This window comes from Chelonoidis abingdonii, chromosome 14 (assembly GCF_003597395.2).
Source record: "Chelonoidis abingdonii isolate Lonesome George chromosome 14, CheloAbing_2.0, whole genome shotgun sequence".
Taxonomy (NCBI): Eukaryota; Metazoa; Chordata; order Testudines; family Testudinidae; genus Chelonoidis; species Chelonoidis abingdonii.
In genome coordinates this window covers 4,076,619-4,100,499 of record NC_133782.1, presented here as the reverse complement: position 1 = coordinate 4,100,499, position 23,881 = coordinate 4,076,619, and the positions used below count along the sequence as shown (strand labels likewise).

Genomic DNA, 23,881 nt, shown 5'->3' with positions numbered 1-23,881 from the left:
AACCCATGGTCTATCCTGTACTGCAACTTCCCTCTATTGGTGAAAGGAGCAAGGAGCAGTTTTTTTAAATGACAGAGGAACTTAATGAGGTTTTTCCACACAAGCAGAATCACAGACTGCACATTGCAGCGCACTGAAATATTCCACTGCCTCAAAGTTTCATTATAATAGAATCCATTATGATACTGCTCTGTTCTTAAACTTCACATGCCACAGGTTGCACAGGCCTAACGGTATTAAGGTGTGAAATTAGCACCAAAAACCAATGGCTGGAACTGAACACTCAGAAGTGGTTGTGGCACTTGATTCATCTGATGATCTCAGGTGACTTACAAAGATGCTACAGGGTGAAAAGTATCAATCTAAGCTGCTTTTCACTGAATATTTTTGACTTCCATGAAGTCATGATGGCTGATATATTGATTGTTAAAAAGGCATAAAGAGGACTCCTGATTAGAAAAAGTATTTAGGTTGAGGATGATGTCACGTGGCTCTAATACAAAGAAAATATCACCACTAAAAATATTTTATATTTAATGTGTGGAGACACCCTATCTGGGATGCCTGGTTTCCTCCACACCTATTCCTGTTTATCACATCATTGTATTATAGCCTCTCCCTCCCTGACCAGATGATAGCTTTCTGGTGTCAATCTGTTACAAGACCTTGGGGGCTTTAAAGAGGCAGGAGTTTGTTGCTGGCCGTGTTTCAGCCCTAGAGCCTTTCCAATATTACTTTTTGGTAAATATCTTTCCTCTTGGTTTCCCTGCGTAAGTATAAGCTTCCAGAGTGAAACCTCATTTAACTGTTTCCCATCCATGTTTATAACTACTACATCCCTTTGCAAAAGCAGCAGAGTCCTGTGGCACCTTACAGACTAACAGATGTATTGGAGCATGAGCTTTCGTGAGTGAATCCCCACTTCGTCGGATGCATGTGGTGGAAATTTCTAGAGGCAGGTATAAATATGCAAGCAAGAATCAGGCTAGAGATAATGAGGTTAGTTCAATCAGGGAGGCTGAGGCCCTCTTCTAGCAGTTGAGGTGTGAACACCAATACATCCCCTTGTGTTATTTGTCCCTTCTGATGTCTCCCACACCTACCTCAGTATCAGCAGCACATCAGCAGAACTGACAAAAAGGTTTAAAAAAAAACTGGACAAAAATAAAGTGTGTGTGTATCTGGCTGAAATCCTCAAAATCATCTGAGACCACTGTCCAAAAAACAAAAGGGAAAAAGTGACATCTAGGTACTCAGAAAAGCCAGAGACAGCAAAAATAAGGTAATATGCTAACAGTAAGATGCTGGCAAATTTAAATGTACAGTAAAATATATCCACATATTAGGATATACTGAAGTCTGGGAGAATATATTCCAGCACAAGATTGTCCTCAGATCCATCTAAATCCTCATATTTCAACTTCTCCTTCTAATTATTCAGTCAGGTAGTAAGGAAAAGCTTTTGTATCATCACCACTGAAAAACAAAATACACCCCCACCTTCTTCCAGTCTGAACTTATTAGGAAAAAACACAGAAGCAGTTAAAACCAATAGATGTGAATTCAAATCGGAGCGCACATGCGTAGCCCCAAGTTCACATTTTGACACACTAAAAGTCACATACCACACATGCACAACTAAGCTGTTTCTAACTGAAGTTTCTTCTAATTTGTCAAAGACACTTTCTTAATTGTGGACAAAGTCCATGGCAAGTGTGAAATTTCAAAAATGGCAGTTTTCAATTATCAAAATGAGAAAAAAAGACCCTCTCAAATTTCTCAGACAATCACTCACCTTTCATTTTAAAATATATTGAAGATGGACAAAGGGAATTTTACTAAACTTTCCACCCAAAATCCACCTTTAGGCTAAGCAAAAGCAAATCAAATTTACCAAAAGGGTAATTCCATGACACCCTCTCGCCCAAATTCTAAGCATCTGAAAGTCATATGTATTTGTCACTGATTCATAGACTCTAAGACCAGAAAGGGCCATTGTGATCATCTTGACCTCTTGCATAGCACAGGCCACAGGAATTTTCCCCAAAATATTTCCTAGAGCTGATGATCTTTTAGAAAAACATCTGGTCTTGATTTAAAAATGGTCAGTGATGGAGAATCCATCACAACACTCAGTACATTGGCCAATGGTTAATTACTCTCCAATACAAATGTATGCCTTATTTCCAGTCTGAATTTGCCTAGTTTCAACTTCTAGCCATTATATCATGTTATACAATTTGACAACTGAAAACACAAGAGTGACAAAAAATTATCAAAGGATTGTTGCAAAAATATCAGAGTATTTAAAATCAAATAGCAAAATGACTTCTATTTACTTCCACTTTAGCTTCCACTTGGATTCAACGCCCACCTCTTCTAGACACAGTGATAAAGAAAAAGCCATGTACAATACACTCAGGATGTGCAAACTGGTTCATTTTTACTTAGTTTATTTTAGAATTTCCACTGAAGATTTAAAATTGATGCAATTCCTTAAATCAGCAAAACGTTAATACCCCCCATCAGAAAGTGAAAATATCGAAGTGTTTCTCTTTTCCAACTTGATGTAGTTTACAATCAGTTTGTATGTTCACTTTGAAAGAACATGAATAGTCTTTTCACTCTCCCTGCTACACTTCTGAAAACACAAGTATGAAACCGTACAGGTACAACAGGAGCGTGCAAGTGCCTCAGAAGAAGCCAAGTCCTCTTTGGAAGCACACTCAGTGCAACATTCAACACTTATAGCAATATAGGAAACAGGCTTCTGATTGGCAGGGCAGGCATAAATGAGTGGATACAAGCACAAGATGTGCTGGGTCTGTACTACCGGTGAAGCGCAGTAAAAATGATTGGATTTAGAAAGACTTTCACCATCTTACACCTCTGAAATCACCGAGCAGCAACAGCTCCTGTCAGTCACCAAAGGAAAGTGGTATTCCTGGAAAAGGGGATTCAATGGTATTACTGCTGCTGGGAAATTTTCCAGGATTGAGTAAATATTTGAGAGGAGGCAATTACTGAAAACATCCTCCAGGCTGTCAAAGTACAACCGAAAAGGACCAGAACATCACAAGAATCTGCTGATTTAAACAGAGAAGAAATGAAGATCTCCATTTCAATACAATTCCAAGGACAACATTTGCTTCTTTCCCCTCTTGTTGAAAGAGAAGTGGGAAGAGAGGTCTTTGGAGATTGATGAACTTTGCCAAGGAGAGGAATGATGCTGCGAGAAACTCAGATCAAGGGTCCGTAAATGAATGTGCACCCTGCCTCTTTTTCCAATCTCCTTTTCTGCTGGCTCTTTAACCAGTGCTGATGTGATGCACTTGCCCCTTGTCAGGGAGATTATGGCAGGAAAAAAACTTGGGCTAAATGCTTCCTCTTGGTATCAGTTTGGCATTCTGGGCACTTTTTAGCAATCTGGGGAGACAGATGAACAAAACACAGATTACAGGCATTACATTTCCTGTCAAATGTTTGCATACAGTAGATCTGCAAAAGAGGAAGTCTACAGAATAGCAGTCTCAATAGAAACATCAGTCACACCCACCATTTGCCAGTCTCCAACAACTACAATTATTACAAATATACTTGATATGTAACCATTTAACTGGTTGTGACATAAGAAAGAAAAGGAAAAATCTCCTAATGAAGTAGCAATTCAAGCTGAGCAAATAATCAATTTTCCTGTTCAGGGGCTGAACCAAAAAAAAAAAAATAACAAAAACAAAACAAAACAAAACAAAACACCCTGACAAAATTTAGTTCGGCTCAAACTGAAAACTGATTTTTTTTTTTATCTCAAAGAAACAAAACGTTTATTTTGACCCGAAACAATTTTTTTTTCCAGTTTGCTGTGTCAGGTTGTTTGAGTGTTTTTCACCTTTTTCATTAGATAAATTTATAATTTCTAGTATCAGAGGGGTAGCCATGTTAGTCTGGATCTGTAAAGGCAGCAAAGAGTCCTGTGGCACCTTATAGACTAACAGATGTTTTGGAGCATGAGCTTTCGTGGGTGAATACCCACTTCGTCGGATGCATGCATGCATGCCATATTGACAGCCTTGGAGATTGCTACATACTCAAAGGACAGATGCAGCATGAGCAGTAGCTGTTCAAGGTCTCCCAGTATAGAAGTTAGTCAGTCCTCGTAACAGAAGCTAGACTGCAGCAGACAGGCTTAATGCATTAGCCTTTTGATTCTGGAAACGGGTTCAAAGGCTACAAATGGATAGAAGCTTGGTTGTCTCAATCTAATCCCCAGGAGACATCCATTTGTAAGCATGCTTTGATATCCTCAAATGGAAGGCACTATATACATGCAAAGTATTATGATAATCTGCCCATTTATACAGACCCACTGCGTAAGGTAGAACAATGTATAGTTTCTGCTCAGGAATAACATGCACAAAATGCTGCAAATCAGTACTGAGGCACACTGGAAGAGGTATGTGGAAAAAACTGCACAGTGTCTACTTGTTCATTGTATACTGGCGCATTTAAGACTACCAATTTCACAAAACATTTAAGGACAAAGCCCTACAGTATACATCATGTGCATGATGCTCAGCTTGCCAAATGGATCTTGAAAGAATTCACTGGAGATATCTTTCCCAAGCTGCTCTTCCTAGTGCACGCCCTACGGGCTGAACAGCCTCCTGTGCTGAAAATTCCAATGACTGACCATCATTCTTCCCACACCTTTAAGTGGTCTTACCATAATAATGACTGAGAAAGGACTAAGATTAGGGTAAAAGGACAACATTGTGTGCTGTATGATTGATTGTTAGTCACTTCCTCATTAAAAGCAGTAAGTTTGAAATGATTATTTAGAATGAATGAATTCATGAGTAACTTGTAGTAAAGGACCAAAGTTTAGCCTACAAGTCACCAGTTCGAATCCAGCCTATGTCAGTAGTGATCAAATATTACTACCATGTGATGGTGGTTTGGGGGCCCAGGGGAAATAAGCAGTCAGTGGCTGTTCATTTCCTGCTGGTGAGACATCTGTCACAAAACAAATCACCACTGGGAGTGAAGCTGGATCGAAAATTGAACAAAAATGAGAGGTTGCTTCTCCTCCTCCAGGCTTCAGAGAGAGATGGGAAAATTTCTTTCCTCTCTCAGACCTTCTGTGTGCCACAATATTAACACTTGGTTTCCCTCTCTTTCCTAGGTGACTGGAGGCAGAACAGACCTTCTATGCTGTCTCTTGGGTCAGAGAACCTGCCCCCACCAGGTCTTTCTAAGAATGACAGCTTCCAAAACTGCAAGATACTCAACTGCTCATCAACCAAACTATACCAGACCCATGTCACAAGGAAGCTAACATATGTTTTTCCAGTGCTTTCAACTCTGGCAACAGGCCTGAAAACACTGCAGCTAAGAGCGTGCCTCCCAGCATGGACATACAGACTTGTGCTAACTTCACTCAAGCTCACCTGCTAAAAATAGCAGTGTGGATGTTGTGGCATGGGAGGTGGCTTTGGCTAGCCATCCAAGTCCAAGCCCATCTAACCCCCTGGATCTGCACTTAGGGAGTAGCCCAAACTGCTGCCCAGGCTGCAACATCCACACTGCTACTTTTAGCAAGCTAGTGCAAATCTGTCTACCCAGGCTGGGATGCACACTCCCAGCTGCAGTATATACATACCCTGTATCACTGGTCACAGGTTCCTGAAGGGAGGAAACGCAGGTGCTTGAAAACCAGTTGGTCCTGCAGGATAAGTGGCTGGTATACCCAGGGTAGTGTAGCCAGATCCTAGTCGGAGTGGAAGAATCACATTTCCTCCATGAGACAGGTCAAAAGACCCCAGACCTGTGTTGCGTGCATTCGAAGAAACCAGAACGGGTAGGTCCTTCAGTGAAAAAGAGGTTTGCTCCTAATTTTGGTTAGCTAATCCAAATTAACTGACTTGGGTTAAAATAGCTATGACGACAGAGCAACTCCACTTTTAACTTGAATTAGCAACATGAGTTAAAGCAGGGGTCGGCAACGTTTCAGAAGTGGTGTGCCAAATTCACTGTAATTTAAGGTTTCCCGTGCCTTAACATTTGTAGAAGGTGTCTGTCTCTCTCGCTCTGTCTGTATTATATAAATAAACTATTGTTGTGTTTGAAGTAAATAAGGCTTTAAAAATATTTAACCAGCTTCATTTAAAATAAAATTAAAATGCAGATCTTATCAATTTAGTATGACCCTTCCCTGGGATCGTGGTCTGGGATTCCAGCCACGAACCCAGCTCAGCCCGCTGCCGGACTGGGGTCCAGCCACTGGTCCTGCTCAGCCCGCTGCTGGTCTGGGGTGCCAGTAGCACTCAGCCTGCTGCCGGTTTGGGGTTCCGGCTGCTGGCCCCTTGACAGCTGGGGTCCCAGCAGCCAGCCCACTCAGCCTCCTGCCGGCCTCGGTGAGCAGAACCCCAGGCCGATAGCGGACTGAGGTGGGCTTGCAGCCAGGACTCCGGCTGGCAACGGGGAAGCAGCAGGAACCCCAGAGCAGCGCGTGCCATCAAAATCAGCTTGCGTGCCACCTTTGGCACGTGTGCTGTAGGTTGCCAACTCCTGAGTTAAAGCCTATAGAGGAGTCTATGGTTGAACTCAATCTGCTAATGTAAGTTAAAAAACGAGTTGCCATGTTTTCCCTGCTATTTTAACCAGAGTTAGCTAATGCAGACGAGTAACCAAAATTAAGAACACTCCCTTACCACCCAGTGAATATATGCCCTCTGGGAACAGAAGTCCAGACACCACTAGATCCATGACAGGTTGACTGTAACTACACCCATACAAGAGTGTGCCATTTCATCTCTACAGGCTGCTGAGAATTATGGCAGAAGGACAGAAGGTTCATTTACTTGTGAGCTAAGAAAACACTAAACTAATCTTTGGAATTAAGGTATCGTTCAGTCCTAAGAACCACCACCTCCTCCTGACGAAAAATACAGGATGGTGCAGTACTGTGGCTCCCCGTCCCCTCCAAAAAAACACAAAACAAAAAACCCCAGCCTGACATAATAGCAATTAGAAAAGAGTTTGCAAGTGAAAAATCACAGGGAGTCCTTCCTCAGCGGTTCAAAAGAAGGATTCATAGAAGGTCTGTAGCAAACAGGAAACAAACCTGTGGATTTTTCAGCTCTTAGGAATCCAGTGATACGATGCTGTTTTGTAATCAGCCTGGGCCTTCTGCTGCAGAGATTAAGAAAGAACATACCAGCAGGATACTGGCCTCAAGGGCTTTCTACCTCGAGAGGGCTGGTAGCAAGCTGTCTGGGAACAGGCAGACAGGTATTCCTGTTTCTTGGACAGCTGCCACTAGGACCTCAGTAAAGATTCATGGCAAGGCCAACAAACTGAAAGGAAGGGACTTATACTCAAAATGTCTCTTGTAGTGGCAGAAATTTAGACACTTGTAATGACATACTTCACTCCTGTTTCTGCTTATCAATGACAGGAAGTTCTGGGGAGGCAGACCTTTTATGATAGACTTAAAAGCCTCTATACTGAAGTTTGACTTTTGAGTGAATAAACTGAGCGCTTTGAGATCCAAGATGGTTTGCATGGCCCTGTCCTATTTTGAACCAAAAAGAAACACTCAAATACACTCTATAAGATTGCTTGTTTGATGGAACTGATTCTATAGCTCCTAACCTGCAGCAGTAACAACATGGCCTACTGGCTTTCTTGTAATTTTCTGGATTCTTTAATGTTGGGAATATCATGCATTTTGGGGGGAATATTCTATTGAACAGCTGTTCTGAATGGATTCTAGAACTCATTTGTCTGAAGATGTCTTTATTATTAATTTAATCTGGATTTTCCACACTTGGGTCTTCTTTCTGACAAACAGTCCCTATGAAGCTCAGAAGACTGGTAGGTACAGAAGTACTGCCCATTTCTGAATGCCTGCTCATAGTCCCTTCTGTACTGCTTCGTGGGTGAGAGGAGAGGGATTTCTCTTTCTTCTCTGCTGCCTTTGTGACCAACTTGTTTACAGGCCTCTGATTAACACCCTTGTCCTCACCCCCGAGTACATGGAAGCTGTCAAGCCTTTTCATCCTTTCATCTGCCTTTCATGTGAAGAGCCACAGATCCTGTTGGACTACAGTACTTGAGTCACTGAGAGCACTGCACAGCACAGGGAGTTTAAGAAAATATCTGTTGTGGAGGATGCTGTGATGGGATAGATCACAGAAAACCCCTTGGGAGCTGCCAACTGATGTGCCAAGACTACCTCTGCTCCTGTTTTCCCTGCCAGCTCAGGACTCCAACATCCTGTCTTGCTGAGCCAGACACTCCCGTCTGCTCCAGCAAAGACCCAGGGTCTGAATTACTTGCCCTAAAGCTGCAGGCTTACCTGAAAACAACTCACAAAAGTGTGCTTGTCTTTAGCACTCAGAGGCCCAACTCCCATCTGTGATCCAACCAGTCACAGATGCTACCAAAGAGTTGCAGTAATGCTTTCATCTTCTTATCCAGAGGGAAGGCATGCATCTCTGCAAGCCAGGATAACGCTAAAGTAGCAGGATGATGCAGTGATGGCAGGAAGGTTGCCTCTTGATTGTGCCTTATAGAAGACACTTCAGGAATGAAATGAAACTGGGCAAAGAAAATGTTTAAAATAAGAGTTAAGATGTATGAAAAAGCTCGGCCACAAATTAAGTTCCTTAGATTGCCACTTACACCCTTCTGGAGGCAGAGAAAATTGGGGAAGGCTCAGATGGGGTGAGGCTTTATTTCTGAACCAGGACAAAAGATATGGTCTGCCTTCAATCACAGGAGAATGGAGATGATGGAGTCAGAGTGGTAAAGCCCTGAAGGAAGCCTGAACTTTGTATGTTGTTGGTAAGCAGAGGACTTCCGACTCCAGGGCTGTCCATCTGGTTCATTAAACCAACACAAAATTTACTAAAAGTTTCAGAAAATAACTGAAACTAATAAGCAAAGCCAACCTTTAAGAGCTGTTCCCAACATGTTTTGCAGCAAGTGAAGGTACATAACTGGCATTTAAAAGGCACATCATCCTCAGATTTGCATTTAGAGCACTGGAATCTTCCTAAAAATAGCAGTTGAGAGAGAAGTTACCGGGGTAGGGAAGGAGAGAGAGAGAAAGAAGACACTAAATTTCAGTAACTCTTTGTTTCGGAAGTTCTTATACATTCATGTTTCCAGTGCATTTTGTAGAAAGCAATGGTTGAAGGTGTGTGCAATCTGTTTTATGAGGCCCCTGTATTTTAGAGGTTTAATTCCTGGCCCTATTACACAGCTTCTTTTGTGTGACCTCACTCACTTGTTCTGTGCCTCAATTTCCCATTTATTAAGCTGGGTAATACTACTGACCTCACAGGGTAGGTTTGAGGATAACTGCAATAATTCTCAGGGGGCACTCATCCTAGGCCACATAAATACTTAGACAGAATGGACATAGCTGAACAAGAAAACTCAAATTCGATTGTATTCTATATAGGCTTTTATACCACACTCATCACTGAGTGCTTAAATACACATGAATAACTGCAGTAATAAAAGGTGGCTCCATACTGTTCTAAAAAGGGTGAACATAATTTGGATTTCCAACACATTTTTGACCACTCTTCTCTAGAGTTAGAGGGCAAATCTCTGCCTAACATATCTACACCTACCACACTCTGGCTCCATATTGAGAGGCAAGAATGGCAAACTGCGTGGGTTGGTAGGTGCTCTTATGCTGCAGGATCCTGTCAATGTATCTGTCTTTTGAGATCCAGGTTTGCTGTTCTGATTACTGCAGAAGGAGAAAATCTTGCTCTGGGTTTTTCTTGGCATGTCACTCTTGAAAGCAGCTGCACATGAATACATATCAAAACAGTATATAATGCATAATACTAGACATACCTCAACTCTTTGTGAAATTTGTCCAACTGGCATTTCCAGGAGGTTTTCATTTAGAAGTCTGCCAGAAAAAATTGATTAACTTTTTCCCCCCTAATTTACATTGTTCCATACCACACGTTTCTAATACTGTATTAACATACACAAAATTATCACTGAACAAAATGGAGAGCCTCCCAATGGAATGACTCTAATGTGGCAGACTCTACCTAAAGATAGTGGACTTTGCTCACATGGAAGGATCTTGCCTTAATTTTCCCATGAGAGCAGAAGAATGATTTTGCAGGTGACTGTCTCATTATTTCCTTGTGTTCATCCACTCGTCTTTCTGCACCCACCTGTTCTCTCATCTGATACTTAGATTGCAAACTCTTTGAGGCAGGATCCATTATTGTGTTTTGTGTTTGTACAGCATCTAGCATAATGGGGTCCAGATCCATGTCTGGAGTGCTCCTACGTGCTACCACAATAATAAATACTACTGTCTAAATGCCAGAAAAGTGTTCATTCCAAACCTGGTGTGTGGCTGACCGCTTTATCCTGAGTTTCACTGGTTTCTGCTTTGGAACATGAATTCTCCAAATTCAGAGGGCTTTTGGCCTCCTGCACTTCCGGTTGCAATTTCTTCTTCTCCTCCTCACTGCAGCTCGTTCCCGTCAAGTCTTTACACATCCTCCTGAATCGTTCTTTGTGATGAGGACGTACAAACATGTAGAACCCTGCCCAAAATGTTTTAAAAAGTCACACATACATTAAATGAATTGGTTTAGCATAGATTGTTCATTCCTTTTTGGAAAAGCTCTATGGAGACTGAGCCAGAATAGCCATCGATTCCCACCCTCTGCCCAGCATGTCTGAAGGTTTGGGGAATATCTGATCGTTTCTTGAGGGGTCGATGATTAATTCTTTTTCTCACTAGAGGATGGATGACTATTGGCAATGATAGCAGCATCAGCTTGTCTGAAAATTCTGCTTCCACCCCTGAAAGGGACATTCATTCTGTTCTGGTGCGCCAGGGTGTTACAGCAAAGTCAAACAAGTTTGGAGCCCAAAAAGGTTGTCAGGAAGGAATCCTCCTGGTATGGTTTGTTTATTGGGAAAGAATCAGACCATGAGTACAGAAATTTTAAAAAGTCCCCACTATGGGTTATTGCCGGGCTTAGACAATTCCTTTGTGGTACTTCAATCTGAAACTGGCTTGCTCAGTAAAAACATTAACACATCGTAGTCAATAATAGAGACAAAAAGTGGTTGAGGTAATATCTTTTATTGGACCAACTTTTGTTGGCGAGAGAGACAAGCTTTCAAAACTCTCTCACCAAGAGAAGTTGGTCCAATAAAAATATACTACCGTCACCTACCTTGTCTCTCTAGCATCCTGGGACTGACACAGCTACAACAACACTGCATATTCAATAACGTGACATTCAACAGGAAATTCTGACTCATCACATCATGTGATTCATTTCCATTTTATGCTTCAGCTGTGACAAACCCACATCTACAGTTAACAGAGTAGGGCAACCTATTTCCCAACACTCTGATGCAGGATTTTGGATGGGATTCTGTGGGACCCAACAGAGCCACATTTCAGCATTTTCTATTCCTGCTAGCTGCTCTCATCCTTCAGTTGCCTTGCATCCACTAGCATCCACTCCTCCCTAAAGAGAGCTGCCCATCAAAGGCACTGGGATGCCCACAAGCCAGTAAGAGGGCAGTAATGAAACATTACAGTAGTGGAATTAGAGATCCCTCTTCAAGCTGGTTAGGCCCAACATGTGTATGTTCTCCTTTTTCTTTATCTCTCTGAAAATCTGTGTGTATTATTTAAGCTAAATCAAAACCTAACCTGAACTTTTCAGTGCCAGTAGCCTAGGATATATTAAGAAACTCTACAGTAACAAACCAACACATATGGGGAGGAAGGAAAAAAATTCTGTAAGGAAATAAATGTCAGTTTCTAAATTCTAAAGGTTTATTATAAATAATGGTAAATAAAGAGTGTTAATCATAATAAAATTCCTTAACTGTGTCCATGTAAATACCTGAGGGGAAAAAACAGTGGATCAGAAGTGAGACTGTCTATCCATAAAAGCTGAAAGTCTTTTAGGGCATAGCACCAGATATGGCAGCCAATAGCCATGAGAACAGTAGTTTGAGAGTCTATGCAATAAACAGAATCACCTGTTCTAAAGAGCAGTCCTTGCAGAAATAAGGAAAATAATGCAATGAAATCATACAAGTGAAAGAAGCACATCTGGAGGAAGTGAGTCTAGTTGAAGTATTATCTGTTTTAGGTTTCTTCAGGAACAGAGTGTAATCAGAACAAGTGGAAGCAGTGCCCAATTTTATAACTTCAAAATTACCGGGATTTGGCTAACACTTTTATACAGCAAGTCCCATTGTCCCAGAGTGCTGAACACAGAGAGAAGAGTGCAATGTGTTCTGTCAGTGCTAATAAGTTCATCAGAAGGACAGAGTTTGCAACCAATTTATGCCAGTCAGTGAGAGTTTACTGTGTACATCTGGGGTGTATGAGGGACAGGATCACAGCACCTATATCTCTTTCTAAAACAAAAAAAGTTAAATAAAAATACTTGCGTTGCAAGAGGTGAAAGTACTCTGGCTTCTCGGTGGTGAGGGCAGCTACCACCAACACCATGGCATCATAGTCATCTGTCTTCTTATAAGCCGATAGTGCTTCACAGAAGCGGCTGTAACTGTTTTTGTCCAAAGCTTTTTTCAGATCATTGAGATATGTAGCCCTGACTAGCTCATGGTGGTCCTCTCTGCGAGAGCTTGATTCCTCTTCAGGGTCCTTCTTAGGGATATGGGTGTGATTTTCTCCTGAGAGAGAACATACATTATCAATGCTTTGTGAAGGACAATCCAGAATTTTCAAGGGAAACATAGTTTGGATCCTTGTACTCTGCCTGCATATTCTAGGAACCTGTTAAAACAATGGGAAAATCAGCCACAATGTGTGAGGTCAGTACTAAAATAATGCCTTGTGTTTTCTCTTAGGCAGCAAGTAGCAATCTTCCAAATAGCTGTGCTAACAAACAGTGCTGGCATGCCAAGGAAGGAAGAAAAAAAGCCCAATTCATTTAACAAGGATAGGATTTATCTTTACCCAGGAAATAAAGTGAGAAAAGAATAACATTTGCCAAATAGAAAAACATCATCAAAGGGGAATAATTATTTCAAATTTTAAAAACATAGCAGCATATGCAATAGAGAGTACAAACCTGATCAAGGTCAAAAGCAGCTAACACCATTCTTTTAACCACATAATTAAAAATAATTTGTTGCAGTCCAAAGGAGCGCTTTTGATTGACAGGCCATTGTGCCCTCTTACAGAGATAAAGCTATGGTTTGTATTTCATCACAATGCCAATCAACAGTTTCAAGTTCTTAAGTGGCCATATGTTAACAACTTTTAAAAAAAAATTATTTTTTTTAAAAAACTGCAGAACAAAAATTGAAATTCTCTTTGAAAAGGAAGGGACTCAACTCAGTTCCCTGAAGGGGGAGGAGGTAGAAAGAAGTGATTGTGGCTACAGATCATGGCGGGAATTTTGTAATCGGTATCTTTTTACATCATGGCATATGATGGAACCATCTGACACCCTCCCTCATAAGGCAACATCCTATTTAGGGGGTAACCTAGATAACAGAGAAATGTAGAAACTCTTTTTCTTAATACTGGGGACACGTGTATGAAAACTGGAGTTGTTGTCTGTTAAGGGCTCTGCTATTCCAACTGCTTGATTCCCCTACACAAAGCCTCTGAGCCATCAAACATTCCTACACTGTCACAGAGAACTATGAAATCAAGTGTGAATTAATCAGCAGGAGATAACCATATCATGAAAACAAAGTTCCAGTTCTCATACAAATGTCCCTAAAAATACAGGAGAGAAGGAAACAGGAAACAAGAAAACTAGAATTGTTTCATAAATGAAATTCTTTTAAAGCTTTCCAAGAAATGTCAGCTGCTCTTTGCAAGAAGATGATTACAAAGTCTTGGACTATTCTTTACTTTTTAAAATGCTGTAAAATGTTAATATTTAACAGGTACAGTCACTGATTACTGCTAAGGACCATGTCTAGAGGGCAGTTAAAGAAGATTTTAATTTGTATGAACTAAGCTTACAAGTAGTGATAGGAACAGTTACCTTATTCATTTCTCCAAGAAATTCCCAGCTGATCTCAGGAAGAGCACAGATCTACACTAAGCCACTGACTTTCAGAAGTAAATGTTGGAGAAAATAAGGCCAGAGGGATTGGTTCAAAAATCACAATGCAGCTACACGAATACATTTACTGACCTGCATTTCTGAAAAATACAAGCCTAACTTTTTGCTCTAGGCACATGCTGTAATACCGAGGCCCATTTATGGTTAGTACTGTGTCAGCAGATCTTGTTAGGCCTGACATACTCATCACATCTAGCACACTATTGTTATAATCTGTATCTAAAAGGTGGCATGTTAGATATCATTGCAAAACTAATAACTCACTGGTCATTACAATTCTTGTCTGACGTATGCACAGGGTGTGTTAAAAAAGTCATGAATATGTGCTAGAATTATATTCTTAAAACGTGTTTGGCAAGCAATGCACAAGCACAGTCTGCTTCAGACAAAGAAAGGTGGATTTATGTCAACATATGTATAAGCAATAAACGGGGCCATCCAACTAACAAGGGGAGGAGATTGCTAAAACACAGATTGTTCTTTTCCTGCAAACACCAGCAGGGGAGAAAGAGCATGGAGCTTCTTTCACCACCAGACTCCAATTTGCCTTCCTCACAGCTTGAATAAACTTTATTTTGAGGTATAATCTTGAGAATAATCTATTTTAAAGGTTTACTGGTCTATAAAGATGGGGGTGGGGAACTGAACTGATAAGTAATTTAATCAACTGATTGTATACAACATTGTTATGTTACAAAAGTTTATAGAGTGAGGTCTTTTCTAAAAGCTACTGACACACTGGTGATTAATGTCATCATGAAACGCCTGTATTAACACTACAGGAGGAAATATGGATATTGAAATTATATTATGCTTTAAAGCCTGTAACAAAAAAGGGACAAACATTACATGCGTCTGCCGAAGTAGGTATTCACCCACGAAAACTTATGCTCCAAACATCTTTTAGTCTATACGGTGCCACAGGACTCTGTTGCTTTTTACAGATCCAGACTAACACGGCTACCTCTCTGACACAGGGAGAAACAGGTTGCCTTCCCAACAGTAAAGAAAGTATCTACCTGTCTTCTATATAAATTAAGCATGGTGGAATCCAAACAATAGAAGTCCTATTTACATACAGGGGGATGGAAAGCCCACAAGAAGGGAAGAACAGCATGAGGTTATTCTACCTCTTGAAACAAGGTAATTGAGAAGAGAAGGTTACTCTGTGCAGTAACTGAGGTTCTTCAAGATGGCTGTTACTGTAGATGCTCTACTTTACGTGAATCTGCGTGCCTGCACTTGTAATCAGAGGTTTTAGTGGCAGCACTACATTGAGGTCCCATAATGGAGTGGGGGCTCGTATTTCAGGGTAAAGGTTGCAAAGACCCTTGAGAAAGTGTTCAGTGGTCAGGTGGGAGAAGATGGAGAACCTGTCCTCTTTACGGTGAAATGCCGTGACTGCCATGAGGTGTACTCTGATCGAGTTCACGGAGAGTTCCAGTATATAGTCCATACCATTGGTAAAGTGGAGACAGTTGCCATAATTTGTCTATTTCAGCACTATGTATTGAATCTCTTCCATTTGTGTAGTAAGTATATGGAATAGTAGGCAGTCTGCTGTTTAAGCGAATGTCCCTTACCTCCTCTGAACAGGTCATTTAATTGTCTCGCAGCCATGGAGTAGCCCTGCCTTCAGGTGGAGCCTTGCTGGTGTGACTGTTGAATTTTGTTCGTTTATCTGAAGACCTAGAGCTACTGTCTTTAGTGCCTCTCCTCAAGTTGATGCTTTGAGTAAGCAATCATCCAAATCAGGGAATATTATGGACCTCTTCTTGGCAGAGGTGGGCAGTCACTACCACAAGAACTTTTGAAAATACCCATGGAGCAGTGGATAATCCAAAAGGAAGTACTTTTCCCAGAACAAACCTGAGAAACCTCCTGTGCGAGGGATGTATCGTTATTAGGAAATGTATGTCCTGCAGGTCATGGGCCAAGAACCAGTCCCTTCGTTCTAGTGCTGGAATTCTTGTTGCTAGCGTGACCACCCTGAACTGCAAGGTCTTCATAAACTTGTTGAATCTTATAACAAGAATGGGTCTCCATCCTCTAGTTTTTTTCTGGGTTAGAAAATAATGGGAGTAGAAACCCTTCCCTACTGGTTCTATTGTGCCCAGGCATACGAGATGGCTTACCTCCTGTTGTAGTCGAGGAGGGGTCTCAAACATGCAGCCCACAAGCTCCCCGTGCCTCCCTCCGCCCCCCTGGAGTTATTTCCTGCAGCTGCAGCCCCACTCCCCCCAGCGCACCAGGAGGGTGAGGGAGGAGCCGGAGAAGAGGTGGGACAGGGATTTGGGGAAGGAGCTGGAATAGGGGTGGGGCATCATGGAAGGAGTGGAGTGGGGATGGGGCTGGAGGCAGCAGGGGCTTTTGTACCTTTATATGAAAAGGTGTCGGCGATGCAGCCCTCAGGCCAATGTACTAGTCCTCATGTTGCTCTTGTGGTGATTTGAGTTTGATATCACTCTAATACATGTTCATGAGAAGGGTCCCTGAAGATGACGGGGAGGGAGGGTGATTAGGGGGGATGGAGGTAAACTGGATGGAATAACCAGTCTCAATGATTTCTAGTACCCATTTGTTTGACATGATGGTCTGCCAAGCTGGGTGGAATGGGGTCAGACAGTCTCCAAATGGATAGGTAGTTGTGGATGGTTTCAGCATTTGAAAATGTGGGAGGTATCTTGGGTCCTCAACCAAACCCTCAACCCCTGTTGTTGGGACGCTGGGGTCCAGAAGGGAGTGGTCTCCTTCTATTGGGTGTCTGTCTCTGCGGGCCATACTGCCTCTGAAGTTGAGAATAGGGCTCAAATCTTGTTCTATACACCGAGTAATACTTCTCTTGTTTTTAATTTTGGGAAGGTATAAAAATGCCCAAGGATTTGAGGGTTGCCTAGGAGTCCTTTAACATACGAAACAACTCATCTGTCTTGGATGCAAACAGCTTCAGGACCTTGAATAGAAGATCCTCGATGACAAATTGTACCATTTTGGAGAACCCAGTGATGTGGAGCCAGGAAGCTCGTTGCATTATCATGGATGTGGCGGTGGAACGTGCCACCATGTCTGCCAAGTCCAGTGAGGCCTGTAAGACTGTTCGAGCAAGAAGGTAGCCCTCTGAGATGGTTACTTTTAATTGCTCTTTTTTGTCATTGGGTAGAAAATAAATAAATTCAGATATTTTTGAATAATTTGTGTAAATATATTTGGCCATCAATGCTTCATAACTGGCAATCTCAAATTGTAAGGTTGCTGATGAGTAGGCCTTATGTCCAAAAAAGTCTAACCTCTCCAGTCCATCATACAAGGTGGTTCTGGAGTGATGTTGTCTGCCCCTTTCATTCACATCCTCTACCACCAAAAGTGAAATCTCTGCAAGCTGCGTGGAAACTTTTTAAAGACACCATTATAGATGCTCAACTTAAACATATACCCCAAATTAAAAAACATAGTAAGAGAATCAAAAAAGAGCCACCATGACTAAACAACAAAGTAGAATTCCTTGAGGGGGGTCAACCACCATGTGGACAGGGGGGATCTAGTGGATATAGTGTACTTAGATTTTTCAGAAAACTTTTCACAAGGTACCTCACCAAAGGCTCTTAAGCAAAGTGAGCTGTCATGGGATAAGAGGGAAGGTTCTCTCGTGGACTGGTAACTGGTAAAAAGATAGGAAACAAAGGGTAGGAATAAATGGTCAGTTTTCAGAATAGAGAGAGGTAAATAGTGGTGTCCCCCAGGAGTCTGTAATGGGTCCAGTCCTATTCAACATATTCATAAATGATCTGGAAAATGGGGTAAACAGTGAGGTGGCAAAATTTACAGATGACACGAAACTACTCAAGATAGTTAAGTCCCAGGCAGACTGCAAAGAGCTACAAAGGGTCTCTCAAAACTGGGTGACCGGGCAACAAAATGGCAGATGAAATTCAAGGTTGATAAATGCAAAGTGATGCACATTGGAAAACATAATCCCAACTAGATATATAAAATGATGGGGTCTAATTTAGCCGTGACCACTCAAGAAAGACCTTGGAGTCATTGTGGATTGTTCTCTGAAAACATTCGCTCAATGTGCAGCGGCAGTCAAAAAACGGAACAGAATGTTGGGAATCATTAAGAAAGGGTTAGATAATAAGACAGAAAATAGAATATTGCCTCTATATAAATCCCTCAAAAAATATACTAGAATTAGAATAGGTTCAGAAAAGGGCAACAAAAATGATTAGGGGTATGGTATGAGGAGAGATTAATAAGACTGGGATTTTTCGGCTTGGAAAAGAGACGACTAAGGGGAGATGTGATTGAGGTCTATAAAATCATGACTGGTGTGGATAAAGTAAATAAGAAAATGTTATTTACTCCTTCTCATAACACAAGAACTAGTTGTCACCAAACTAAATCAACAGGCAGCAAGTTTAAAACAAACAAAAGGAAGTATTTCTTCACACAACGCACAGTCAATCTGTGGAACTCCTTGCCAAGGGAAGTTGTGAAGGCTAAGACAGTAACAGGGTTCAAAAAAGGACTAGATAAATTCTTGGAGGATAGGTCCATCAATGGCTATTAGCCAGGCTGGTCAGGGATGGTGTCCCTAACCTCTGTTTGCCAGAATCTGGGAATGGGCGACAGGAGATGAATCACTTGATGATTTCCTGTTCTGTTCATTCCCTCTGGGGCACCCAGCATTGGCCACTGTTGGAAGACAGGATACTGGGCTAGACAGACCTTCAGTCTGACCCAGTATGGCCATTCTTATGTTCTTAAGGCCACTTTGGTAGAAATGGCATGGGTAGCGGCATCCATAGGTGCCTGCACCAGTCTTGTTCCTTAAAGACTGGTACAGTCCTGGGTGATATTTATGGTGTTCTGGTGAGCCTGGTCTAATAGCTGCGTGGATAGGCAAGGAGTGATGGGAGGAGTAGATTTCATCTTCATCCTCATCACTAGATAAAGGAGGAACTGATCTGGGTGCTGTAGTAAGATGGCTCAGTACCAAGCATTCTGGAGTGAGGTTGATACCAAGGCGTGGAGATTCTGGTTGTGAGGACACCAGAAGATCTTTGTGGCAGAGAAACAGTTGCAGTACTAAGAGCACTGGTACCGAAGAAGGTGGTGTTGGTGGTACTGATGCCTTTTGTACGCTATGCACTGCAGAGACAGAAGGTGGTGCCATAGTCTGTAGCCTTGTCGAGATGCTTGGTGTTGCATGTTTGAGCGACTCCGACGGTACCGAGGCAGGGATTGTAGGTCTCCTCTTACCGCCTTTTTCTGAGTCAGCCTACTTAGGGTCTTTTGCTTGTGAGATACCCATGGTACCAGACGGTTCCATTATCTCAGAGATGGATGGGCTCTGTGTGGCTGGTACCGACGGGATCTATCAAATGGTGATTCCTGAGGAGGAGAGGTCAAAACCTGCGTCTTTGCTGCCTTCTTGGCAGAATGCCCCTTCCCCAGAGAGCATGGAGGAGAACCTCTGTCAGATGCCACCATAGGAAACCATTGCCCTGGAAGGGTCAGTGATCCCAGATCGGATGTGTAGCATAAAGACTTTTCCATCATGAGAAGTTTTAGCTGCAAGTCTCTCGCCTTCCTGGAACAGGGTTTCAAGTTGTGGCAGTGGGTGCACTTTTGAGCTGTCTCTCACCGAGGCAGCAGACACGCTGTGAGTGCCCATCAGAGACCAGGATTGAGGAGTCACTAGAGAGGCAATGTTTAAAACCCAGGAAGCCAGGCATGCCCCTCAAAGTAGGGTTTCTCCCACAATGCAGGGTAACCACGTTACACTAAGGGGTGTCCTAACAACTGAAACTTAAAATTCCTATGATAAGAAAAAAAGGTGTTTTTTTTTTTTAAAGAAAATAAACGGAGTATAAGTAACTATTGACTAACTACTAATCAACAAATATTGTAAAATTAAAACTAGTGAAAGCTGAAGTACAGAAGTGCTGCAGTGCACCGTCAAATCAAGGGCAGTAGAGAAGGAACTGAGCGGGGTTGGTCGCACAGCACTATGTAATTGCCTGAGGCGGTGCAAGATGGGGACAGTGCATGTGCGACCCAACCAGGCACTGCTGCTAAAAATCTTTGATTACAAGCGCAGAGATGTAGATTCACCTAAAGTGGGGCACCCACAGGGACACTCCTCAAAGCAGCAGCCATCTTTGGCACCCATCACTAGACAGACACAAGGGAACAAAGTTCCTGCAAGCTCAGAAAGATGGGTCTTTCAACCAAGGGGGGGAAAGGGGTTTTGAAGTCTCTGACAACTGAATATAAGTGAGAAATCTGCTTAGGCAATGATCTTTCACCTAGCAAGACAAGGGAAGCCAGCACCGTGTACTTCTGTGGAAAGTCCTGCCTGAGGGAAAGTCAGCCATGACTGGGAAGGAGGAAGATCGTTGAGAGAAACCATCTTGAACAAAATCTGAACCTCGCAAGATTAAGTTTTAGACTTTTAGAGGTATGTTTTCACTTTTACTTGCTTGTAACCATCTCTACTTTTATTCCTTTTAGTTGGCACCACTTACTATCTCAATAAATTTGTTTTATTTTTACTATAAACCAACTCAGTGCTGTGTTTGAAGGGAAAGGGTGTATTTACCCCAGTTAAGTTAATAAGTTGTGATCTTCTTTTGTCTCTTTAAGGAACAAACTAACCTTATTATTTCTCTAAACTGTCCAGCAGAGGCCTGGACATTGCAGAGCATACAATTTTGGGAAAATCAGGGACTGGGAGTGTGTTGGAGTATCTTGCTGCTTGTAACTAAGATTGGTAGAAGTGCGAGTGGGGCTGTAGACAGGCTGCTATGGTCAGAGTTGCTGAACTACAGTATAGCACACAGACACACAGAGCTGCATGCTTGTTGCTGACTGTGAGCGTCCGAGGCTGGGAGCTACTGTACCAAGGCACCATGAGGCCCTCAGGGTTACAGGGTAAGGGGTGACAACCTCTCACTGGTCTGGATTGCACCCGAAACCCCATGGACACACATACATTACAAATAAAATACCATCATCAAAATATAAATACCCCTCAGCCTCTCCTTTCTAACTTTGATCATCTTGATCGATCAGTCCATTAGCCCTCAGAGAGACAGCGCCAATCACAAGATGTCATTTGTGGTGTTCTAGCCAAGCTTTCAGCCACCCGCTGGCCAGGCTGTAAGTGGCACCTTCCTAACCAGTTTCATTTAACCCACCCCTCCTAAACTGCTCTCTTCTTGAAAGCCTGGAAAAAACAGACAGGGGCTGCTGAATGGCTGGAAGGATAACAGTTCCTGTGCTCAGATCACATTTCCCACCCTGGAATAAATCAGGTGCAAAGACACATCCTTAACTCAAACTTCTGACTTTAGGTGGTTATACCTTCATATACACTTGGTTTAAATCACGTGCTTGGTGTTTCATTTTATACAATGCTAGCATAGTTTAGAGGCCTCAAAATCCATTTCCACTCAACACAATCTATTAGTTGTTTGTACTGCCAAAGTACCTAAGAGCCCAGTCATGGACAAGGACCTTTTGTGCTGTATGAACATAACAAAAAGATGGCCTCTCCCCCAAACAGCTCACAATCTAAAAATAAGACAAGAAACAACAGATGGATATTGACAGACAACAATCAAACAGGGAATTTGCACTGCTATTTCTTTACAGAAAGCGTACCTGTTCTATTCAGCCCAGAGGTCAGGTGGGATCCTCCCTTATTCAGATGCAGCTGGGAGTTTAGCTGGCTGGATGAACCCTCTGAGAATGTTGTTTTCGGCAGACACTGCTTTTCCCCTATTAAATTAAACTAGTCAGCTAACAGCGAATGTCTAAGCTCCCCACCCTTCAGAAGGTATGTGGAAAGCTCGTCATAGAGCCATCAGAAACCTGGAATTTCCTAGTATCTCTCTCCTCAAGCACTGCACCTGGAAACCACCTGGTGCATTTTTTTTTGGTGAAAAGAGGACCAGGAGAATGAATATCAAACCCGCCTCCCCCCTGCTCCTCCACGATCCCATCCTTCTGCAGTCACAAAGCTTTCCTGGGATTCAGGGTGACGTAGCCAAACTCTGTGTATTTTATCTAACTGTAACGAAAAACATCACACGCAGCAGGTATTGCCTCATATTGCAGTGTCTTATACTCAGAAGAACAAACCCCTGTCCCTCTATAACCCCCTCCAGATTGACAGGATCCGTGTTTCAGCCTCCAGGTTAACTAATTTTCAGTTTTAAAAAAAATTATTAACACACACACACACTCTCTCTCTCTCTCTAACTTCCACCTTCTATATCTCATGGAGAGATACAGCTTACACAGTCATGGAAAACGGCTGATGCAGATTTGCTACCAATACTTTTGAGCAGATGGAAAACATCTATTAAAGCACTCAGCTATGTGTGCCTCACCTGCCTTCTTGGCCAACACCTCTCTTTCTTCTCGCAGGAGACTGTGTTCGGGTTTGTAGCCACAGCCCACTCCAGTCAGACTACAGCATGCTTCGTCAAACTGCTTTTTATGCTGAGGTCGAACGAACTGGTAAAATTCTTTCATTAAAGAAAGAGGAAAGAAGTTCACACATGAAATTTATACATCCCTACACACCGAAAATTCCAGACACCCGCTGCTGGAAGAGCTTGCAGTTCAGACGGCAGGTAAAATTTTCAATCTGATTTAGAAGCCTCAGAGACGAGGTAGGGAAGGTAAAATTTTTTGTTGGACCAACTTCTGCTGGTAAGAGAGACAAGTTTTGGAGCTGTATAAAGCACCTAAGTTCCATTCTCAATTCTCAAAAGTGACTGAGGCATTTAAGAGACCAAGTCCATTTACTCTCAATAAAATCCAGGCTCTTAAGTGCCTAACTCACTTTTGAAAATGGGACTTTGGTGCTTTTGAGAATTTTACCCTATGTCACAGTTGCACATATTTATAAAATTATACGGACACACTGAAAAAAATCTGTTACTGCAGCTATTTCTACTAAGTGCTTATATAGTACTTCTCACTCCTTGAATTCAAAGCACTTACAAAAAGGTGAAGAAATTATGGCTTGGTCTACACTGCAGAGTTAGATCAACGTAAGGCAGCTACATCAAATTGCTGCTTCTATCAAAGTAAGCAGCCCGCTACATAGACATAGTAACTCCACCTCCACGAGAGGCGCAGTGCTTATGTCTATATACTTAGGGTAACTGTGTCTGTGTTACCCAAGGGGGCTGAGAGCTGGACCCCTCCCCATCCCACCCCCGGCGCTGACAGCCCGAGCTGTCAGTAGAGTACAGGCTTAGAACTGTTACTGCCTCCTGAGGAGGGAGAGCCCAAGCCCAGCCGCCACCCAGACCTGGGCTCTTCTCCCCCTCTCAGTCCCTCAACAGGAGGAGGCAGCACGGACAGGGGGCTTGGGCTGTCCTCTCTCACTCCCACCCCTCACCAAGAGACAGCAGTGGGGCTCACAGCAGGAGCTCTGCCTCCCGAGGCCCGGTGCTGACGGCCCAGCACGCAGCTGCCGCCTCCTGGTGAAGGACTGGGGGAAAGGAGCCCCTCGCAGGCCAACAGCAGGACCCAGAGCAGAAATGTGAAATAATCGCAGACGTGAAACTCACAAGAATGTCATTTTCACTGCTGGTAGGCTCCCTGCTGTGACAAGGGCTCACAGCTGGGGTTGCCAGCACAGAGGGGCTAACAGCTGTAATCCCACACCAGGCTGACTGCTTGGGCTGTAGGGGTAGGGGTCGCAGTCAGGATAGCTGTGCCTACAA

The 23,881-nt window shown here is 42.6% G+C and overlaps 1 protein-coding gene across 4 annotated transcripts in view; it reads right to left on the bottom strand.

The window, feature by feature from the left end:
* Positions 1–2,436: 2,436 nt before the first annotated feature.
* Positions 2,437–23,881, bottom strand: part of RTEL1 (regulator of telomere elongation helicase 1) — a 118,728-nt gene continuing 97,283 nt past the window's right edge. For 2 of the 4 annotated variants that reach the window (XM_075072174.1, XM_032766496.2), the window contains exons 30-35: positions 22,532–22,669; positions 21,801–21,917; positions 12,475–12,720; positions 10,389–10,592; positions 9,645–9,824; positions 2,437–3,426 (exon numbers count right to left, since the gene is read on the bottom strand). In XM_075072174.1, the coding sequence (XP_074928275.1) occupies positions 3,419–3,426; positions 9,645–9,824; positions 10,389–10,592; positions 12,475–12,720; positions 21,801–21,917; positions 22,532–22,669 (893 nt within the window). In that variant the 3' untranslated portion in view covers positions 2,437–3,418. Of the gene's footprint in view, positions 3,427–8,954; positions 9,059–9,644; positions 9,825–10,388; positions 10,593–12,474; positions 12,721–21,800; positions 21,918–22,531; positions 22,670–23,881 lie in introns of all 4 variants that reach the window. The other 2 variants (XM_032766489.2, XM_032766500.2) reach the window with 2 other exon arrangements.